Source organism: Phaseolus vulgaris, chromosome 5, assembly GCF_051622355.1.
Source record: "Phaseolus vulgaris cultivar YP4 chromosome 5, ASM5162235v1, whole genome shotgun sequence".
Taxonomy (NCBI): domain Eukaryota; kingdom Viridiplantae; phylum Streptophyta; class Magnoliopsida; order Fabales; family Fabaceae; genus Phaseolus; species Phaseolus vulgaris.
The window spans coordinates 19,996,072-20,003,768 of record NC_143502.1 but is presented as its reverse complement, the minus strand read 5'-3'; the positions used below and the strand labels follow the sequence as shown (position 1 = coordinate 20,003,768).

Here is a 7,697-nt window from a genome sequence, read left to right as displayed (position 1 = left end):
GTATTGGGAATTGCCGTCTCCAGGATTGCCTGTGAAAATGGTGTTGTGAATTCCCTGGGTGGGGATGCAGCCTCCGGTTCGTCTCTGCCACGCCATCTATGACGTAACTCCTCGTTGGTGCGGTGGAGTTCCTCGCTTCTCACTTGAGAAGTTGTGAGGTCCGCCTGCATGCGTTCCTGTTCTACTTTTGAGGCTGCCACTGCGTCTTGTAGCCCGTGCACCATCCCCATGAGTTGTTGTAGGGTCATCTCTTCACTCCTAGCGCGTGCTGGTCGGGCGGCCATGGCTCTCCGGGGATCCTCTCAACTTATCTGAGTGTTGGAATCTTGGACTGAAAGCTTGTGTAGTGGAACCGATGTTTATATCGGCCCCACGGTGGGCGCCAGATGCTCCGGCCGATTAACCTGGGTCGTCTTTATGCGTGGCTTGTCTTAACGAGCTAGGGCACCTTCGTTTTGCTTCGTCTGTCAGTACCTGAAAAAAGAAGAACAAAGGGGCGCCCTCGCGGCCGTTTGCACTCCGACGATCAAGTCAGCTAGCGAGAAACACCAAAGTACTAGAAACTGTATCTTTTTCTCAATGACTGAAACTGTATAATTTAACTGTGTTGCCCTAATTGTCTTGTACTCTCAGCGGATGCGCCGTCAAGGACAATTAGGGTCTTTGCTCTGTATGTCTATCTGAGAACTAGGTTAAACTCATGTAACTGTGGACTGAAAAAAACGTACCTCTCTAGGGCTTATTTGCGCCCTATATATAAGTAAAAACTAGGGTTTACCTCTGCGTTGCCTGCTATTATCTAGGGTTCCTTGGAAAAGGTCTTTGCGCCGCTATCTTTAGGATCATAGCGTATCTGGCCCATGGACTTCCCTTATCTTGGAGTGCAATGTATAACCTCATGGCCCCTTGGGCTCTAACTTGAGTGCTGTATCTATCGCGCCATCATTCTGTTCGAATCCCCTAATTGGACACGTGTCATGCATGCAGCCTTCCCTGGGTACCTTCAATGAGCACGTGGGCATTACCACATGCCCCTTTGACTTGATCATTTATTCTGTACGCAGGGACCCACAGCGTCGCTGCCCAACTTAGGGTTATTCCTTCGTGTGGGCCCCCTCTCTGTGAAATGCTTACGTCCTGCGGGTTGATTCTTTAGGCGATGTCTTGCGTAGGCGATGGGCGATGATCCATCTTGGCGATAACCGCTTACTCAGCTGGTAGAGCACGCCGCCTTTACATACGACGACTATGTCGACTTCTTGACTACCTACCTCTCTCTTGTCCACGTCATCATACCCGATGACCTGGTCGGTACAGTTACATCCATAGATAGTTACAGAAATTATCAACTAAACCATTTCTTAACCAACTAAAAGCAATGTGGAGTATATTTTGAGAAACACTCTAAATCTAAAACTTAAAAGTGATAACCTTGCTTTTTAAATTTAATTACAGTTTTGTTTTTAATTTGGATCAAGTTAGTTGTACTGATCGTGCTCAAGACCTCGATCTTGGACACTTTAGTGTGATAGCTCAGTTGGTCGAATCCATTTAGAAAATACCTAGCTCAGCATGGAACAAAAAATAAGCCTAATGATGTGTTGTGAGGTTGACCCAATCAGCTGGCAGTCCATGTTAAAAAATAATTAAGGTAAAATGACGTAGTGAATAACTGAATTAGTTAGGCATATATATTTTCAAAGTAAATAAAAACTATTAAAGATAGAATATGCATGTACTCGTAAAATGAAGCATATCTTAACAGAATATTCTTGTTGGTGAAATTGTTGAAGGGAAGTCTCTAAAAAGGCTTGAGACTAGGGTAAAGGTAAGTTTTTCTGAGAACTTTACACTAATATAGATGTTTCATTCAGATATCATAGTTTGAATGTTCTCACTGACTTGATCGTCGGAGTGTGATCAACAGGTGGAGCTCCCCTCGTCACAAAGCACTAGCTTCTCGATTCAGCAACATCAAGCAAAGTCGATTCAACTCGGAGTCCACTACCAACATCCGACCAAAGAACGCCTTCGTGAGCAAACACGGTTGAACCATACACACCTTATGGCAGAGATTGAAGCTTCCTAAAAAACTATGGAAGAGCATGCACAAGCCAATGGAGTTGTGCAAGGCCAACATGGAACTGCGTGCACTGTCATGGACGATATCCCACCCGAGAACGTTCCCCAAACTTGTCATCAAGAGATGACCCAAAGCCATTTTCTCAGCAAATCATGGAGGAACCTATACCGCCCCCATTATGTCACGCCCAAAATTGCCCTTTTTTCTGGTGTGGAAGACCTTGAGAATCATTTAAAAGCATTCAGGGCTCAAGTGATCATCTTTGGAGGGTCAGATGTAGTGCGATGCAAGATGTTCATGGGCACACTCACAAGAACAACTTTGCAATGGTTTAGTGGAACCTCGAATGGGCACATCACCTCTTTCCGTCAGTTCTCTAGAATGTTTAAGGAGCAGTTCCCGACTAATAAAGTCAATCCCCTACAACTGTAGGATCTTTTTTACGTCAAACAGAGGGAAGGGGAGTCAGTCAAAGAATACTTAAATCGTTTTTGTGTAGTCTCCGTAACACATCAAACTCAAGATGAGGAGATGGTGGTCGTTGCTTTCGTGAAAGGGATGACAACAAGCCCATTCAGTGATTCGTTAATCAGAAATAAAACAAAAATGTTATCTGAGGTGCGTGAACGAGCTACAACCCATATCGAGGCTGAGGAGGCCGTGCTCAGAAAAAATGATAGCTCACAGTCGAAGCAGCCCAGGTACAAGGAAAATAGCCAAGATCGATCCGTCAGAAGCAATGAAACATCCACCGAGAAAAGAACGGACCCGAAGTACATCCCGTATGTTGCCAAGAATGATGTCTAAGACAAAAGCCAAGGAGGAGATGACGATCAGGCCTAGGTTTTGAGTACCCTGCAAAGAACTCATAGGCATGGACGACGTGGCAGATAGGTTAAAGTCCCCACAGAAGACAGATCGGTTTTTGGTGTCGTGAAGAGATACCCGGTTTGACTTTCATAGGGCTTATGGGCATGGCATCGAACGATGCAGCCCTAAGTTATTAGCTGGCGAATTTAGTTAAAGAGGGTTTATTGACTGAATATCTCAAGGTCGGCCAAGAGAAACCAAAAGGGGAAACCACATCCCTGGAACAAACACATGATACTTGAATCCTTGGGAACTTGAACACCATTACAAGAGAATTCTTTGGAGGTGGAAGCTCAGCCTCTAAACGCAAACGATATGCCCGAGTAGTGATGTCCCTAGATATGAGGAGGTCTGACCGATCCACCAAGTCTTCCCTTTGTTTCACAAATTCCGACCTGGAAGATATGTTTCCCCATAAAGATGATCCAGTAGTAATATATGTTATCACTATAAGACGAAAGGTGCACAAAGTCCTAATTGATCAAGGGAGCTCAACTGACGTAATGTTTTAGGGAACATTTTCCAATTTACAAATATCCCCTGACCAGTTGAGGCCTTATGATGGTTGTCTAAAAACTCGGAAAGTCCTTGTTGTTGGCCATATAAGGGAAATCCAATACCCTGAGTGGTTGGCAAATATGGTAATGGTGAAAAGTTAAAATGGGAAGTGGAGGATGTGTGTCGACTTCACCGAATTAAATAAGGCTTGTGTGAAGGACTCTTACCCTTTACCAAGATAGACTCCTTGGTAGACAACGCCTCATGTTATCGTTTGTTGAGTTTTCTAGATGCATTTTCAGGGTACAACCAGATTCGTATACATCCGAAAGACGAGAGTAAGACGGCTTTTATGACCGAGGTCGCCATTTATTGCTACAAGATCATGCCTTTTGGCCTGAAAAACTTTGGGGCGACCTACCAAAGACTCACAGATCGGATCCTTTCACCAATGCTTGGGCATAACGTCCAAGCATATGTAGATGACATGGTCGTCACCTCGGAAAGGGAAGACCAGCATGTTACCGACCTAAAGGAGTTATTCGCCACTATAGCAAGGTATAATATGAAGCTTAATCCTGATAAATACGTGTTCAAAGTAAAAGCAGGGAAATTTCTTGGTTTCCTGCTAACCGAGAGAGGTATAGAGAAGAACCTCGATAAAAGTGCAACAATTATTGAAATGAGAAGTCCAGCTAATGTGAAGGAAGTGCAACAAATGACCAGGCGCATGGCCACCTTGTCTCGTTTTTTATCAGCCTATGGAGAAAAATGGTATCCTTATTTTCAATGCCTTAAGAGAAATAATCATTTCGCATGGACTGATGAATGCAAAAGGGCTTTCGCCAAGCTAAAGGAATACTTGGCTAGTCCTTTAGTTCTCGACAAACCAACCCTGGGAATTGCTATTCGTCTATACTTTTCAATAACAGATCAGGCTATCAGCTCAGTTATCTTGCAAGAGTAGGAGAAGGTGCAAAAGTCGTTCTACTTCATAAGTGAGGTGCTACAAAGACCAGAAGTGTGGTATCAAGCTATCGAAAAAGATGCTCTAGATGTGGTGTTCACAGCTCGACGACTTCACCATTACTTCCAAAGTTTTGTAGTTGTAATGACCGACCTACCCATTCGTAAGGTTCTGCAAAAGCCCGACAGTGCAGGACAGATGTTGCGTGGGCGATTGAGTTGTCCGAATTCGACATATAGTACGAACTGCGAGGACCAATTAAAGATCAGGTATATGTAGACTTCATGGTAGAACTTTCACCCAAGGACTTCAAGCCTGACCCTAATGATTTCCGATGGGTCCTTTTAGTCGATGGGTCCTCTAACCAAATAAGGGACCGAAGCTAGAGCCATTCTAGAGGGACCAAATGGGCTTTTAATAGAACAAACTCTTAGGTTTGCATTTAAGGCAAGCAACAACCAAGTTGAGTACGAGGCCTTGATAGCCAGAATGTTGTTGGCAAAGGAGTTGGGAGCTCAACGCTTGCTGGCAAAAGGTGACTCGTTGCTCGTAACCAGAAAAGTCACAGGCGAATATAAAGCCAAGGACCCACAATTAGCCTCGTACCTCAGATATGTGAAGATCCTAAGAGCAGCTTTCTCTGCATTTGACCTTATTCATGTCCCCAGAGAACAAAATTCTCGAGCGTACTTGTTGTCTAAATTGGCTAGCTCGGGGAAAGGAGGTTGGCAAAGGTCAGTAATCCAACAGACCTTGAAATCACCCAGGACAACCGCAAGGGGGCTGTTCGAGGTTGACCACCTAAAGGTCTGGCAGATCAGTCCAGAAAAAGGGAGTAGGCATCGATCGGTGATCCAGGAAACCCTGAAAGCCCCAAGGATAACCATTCATGAACTTCCCAAACATGAACGTTTTGAGGTTATGCAGATCAATACCACAGATACTTGGTTAACACCTTATAGACGGTATCTTGTTGATGGATTACTTCCCTCTAAGCCCACGGAGGCTAAAATTATCAAAAGAAACATAGGTCAGTATACCCTAATAGATGGACACCTATTTCGTGATGGTTATACTCATCCACTCCTCACCTGTGTAAGTGGATATCAATGCACCCAGATAATGTTCGAACTTCACAAAGGTATTTGTGGCAGTCACATCGATGGACGAGCTCTCTCGTTAAAACTCATCCGAGTAGGGTACTATTGGCCAACGATGATTATGGGAAATATGTCTAGCGGTGTGAACAATGTCTGAAGCACGCATACTGGTGCCATGCACCGGTCGAGGAGTTGTGATCATTTTCAGCCCATGACCCTTCAATACTTGGGGAATAGACATTTTGGGCCCTTTCCCTTTAGCCCTACGCCAGATGAAATACATCATCGTCGCCATCAAGTATTTTACTAAGTGGATTGAAGCTGAACCGGTTGCACAAATAATTGCCCATAAAGTCCAACATTTTGTATGGAAGAACATTGTATGTCATTTTGAAATTTCGAGGCACCTAGTATCCGACAATGGAACCCAGATTTCCAGCCAACAATTAGGAAAGTTGTGCACGGAGCTTGTGATATAACAGGTCTTCACCTCGGTAGAACACGAAAAAACAAATGGGCAGGCCGAGTTGGCCAAGAGGGTTGTATTGAGAGGTCTGAAAAAAGGAGACTTGAAAAGGTGAAAAAGGAAATTGGTCAAAAGAAATTCCAAGAATTGTGTGGTCCTATCACACCACCCCACGATCAACAAAAAAAGAAACGCCATTCAATTTAATATATTGGTCGGATGCGATAATACCAGTGGAAGTACAAGAAAATTCATCTAGATTCCAAAGTTTCGTCACTGAAGAATCCAACGAAAGAAGAAGAATGAACTTAGATTTACTGGAAGATGCACGTGATAATGTCGTATAAATTCGAAAGCCTAGAAGAGTGGAATTGAGGCACAAAATCAAAATGAAACCTCGACAATTCAAGGTCGCCGACTTGGTCGTGAGGAAAGCCCACCTCTATCATATGAACAACAAGCTGTCTCCGAATGGACTGACCCATTCCGTGTGGTCGAGGTACTCAGAAACAGCGCATACAAGTTGGAAACTCTGGGTGGGGGAGCCATCCCTTGGACGTGGAATGTGACAAATCTCAAATTTTATTTCAGTTAAGATGCCTAGATTTGGATTTCTTTCTTTTGAACACTATATTTTTATTTGAGGTGACACTATTTTTCCCTAAAAAGGGGCATTTTAATGAGGTCACCCAGTAATAAATTTGTTTCTTCGGAGATATGTGTGAGATAAGTTTATTTGAATTGAATAGCGTAATCACCCAAGATGGCACACGGTAAGACGACCTAATTCGGGGTGATCACGATTACCCGTGTATAGACACCATGTGAGATGAATTGATTTCAACGGGTGAGGTTGTCCGAGATGGCACATGGTAAGACGACCTAACTCAAAACAAATATATTTACTTGAGTATAGGCGCCTTGTGGAATGAGTTGACATTGAACAGGTGTAGTCATCTGAACTAGCACATGGTAAGACGACCTAGCTCGGAGCAGATGCAGCTGCCTGAGGAGGTGCCCTGTGAGGGAGATTAACTTGGAGCACATGTGATAGTCGCATGGTAAGATTACCCAGCTCATGGGTGAATACTGTCGAAGCTCATAATTTCGCCAAACCCAAGTTTGGGTCAACCTTGCAAAATTTATGACGTCGTACCCTTTGGATGACTTGTGAAAATAACTGTGTTGAAAATTTCAAGCAAGCGATGGGCAAGTTAGGTTAAAGTGGCATACAACTCAGCCAACCACCAAGGTATCGATCGTCAAAACGTAGCCTTTCATTAAGAACTAATTCTGTTTATATGTTTCATCCCACCCCAATTAGCAAGGTCATATTATGTTAATCATGCTATAGTCAGGGTGTAAAATTAGGTCAGCTCGATCGGCAAAGCATTTGTTCATACCTTCATGTGCAATAAGTAAAACCTTTAGATTTCAAAATAATGTACATCTAAGAATTCAAAATGCTGAATAAATATCGCCAAGGAGTTTAAGCATTAAATAAGTTCAACATTTAAAAGTAAATATTAAATACAATCCATAAAAGTTCGAATTAAGAATCCCCCCTAGCTTTCCATCAACCACAATCTTGCCCGGATCTACCTCTAAGAAGTCTACAGGGTGGACAACAGTTGCCTGCTCCAAATCAGCTTTAAATCCAACAATGTAGGATTGGGTGGCGTCCTTTTTAAAGGGGTCAGTTGCCTTAGAAAA

At 43.4% G+C, this 7,697-nt stretch overlaps 1 protein-coding gene across 1 annotated transcript; it reads left to right on the top strand.

Moving 5' to 3' along the window:
• The first annotated feature begins 4,907 nt into the window (after positions 1-4,907).
• Positions 4,908-5,675, top strand: LOC137834098 (uncharacterized). Its single transcript, XM_068642163.2, has one exon. It carries the CDS (start codon positions 4,908-4,910, stop codon positions 5,673-5,675), a length of 768 nt encoding a protein of 255 aa, XP_068498264.2.
• The last annotated feature ends 2,022 nt before the right edge of the window (positions 5,676-7,697 follow it).

What these genes read in the sequence shown, in the direction of transcription:
- LOC137834098 (XM_068642163.2), top strand. Translation starts at nt 4,908, where the DNA reads ATGTTGTTGGCAAAGGAGTTGGGAGCTCAACGCTTGCTGGCAAAAGGT.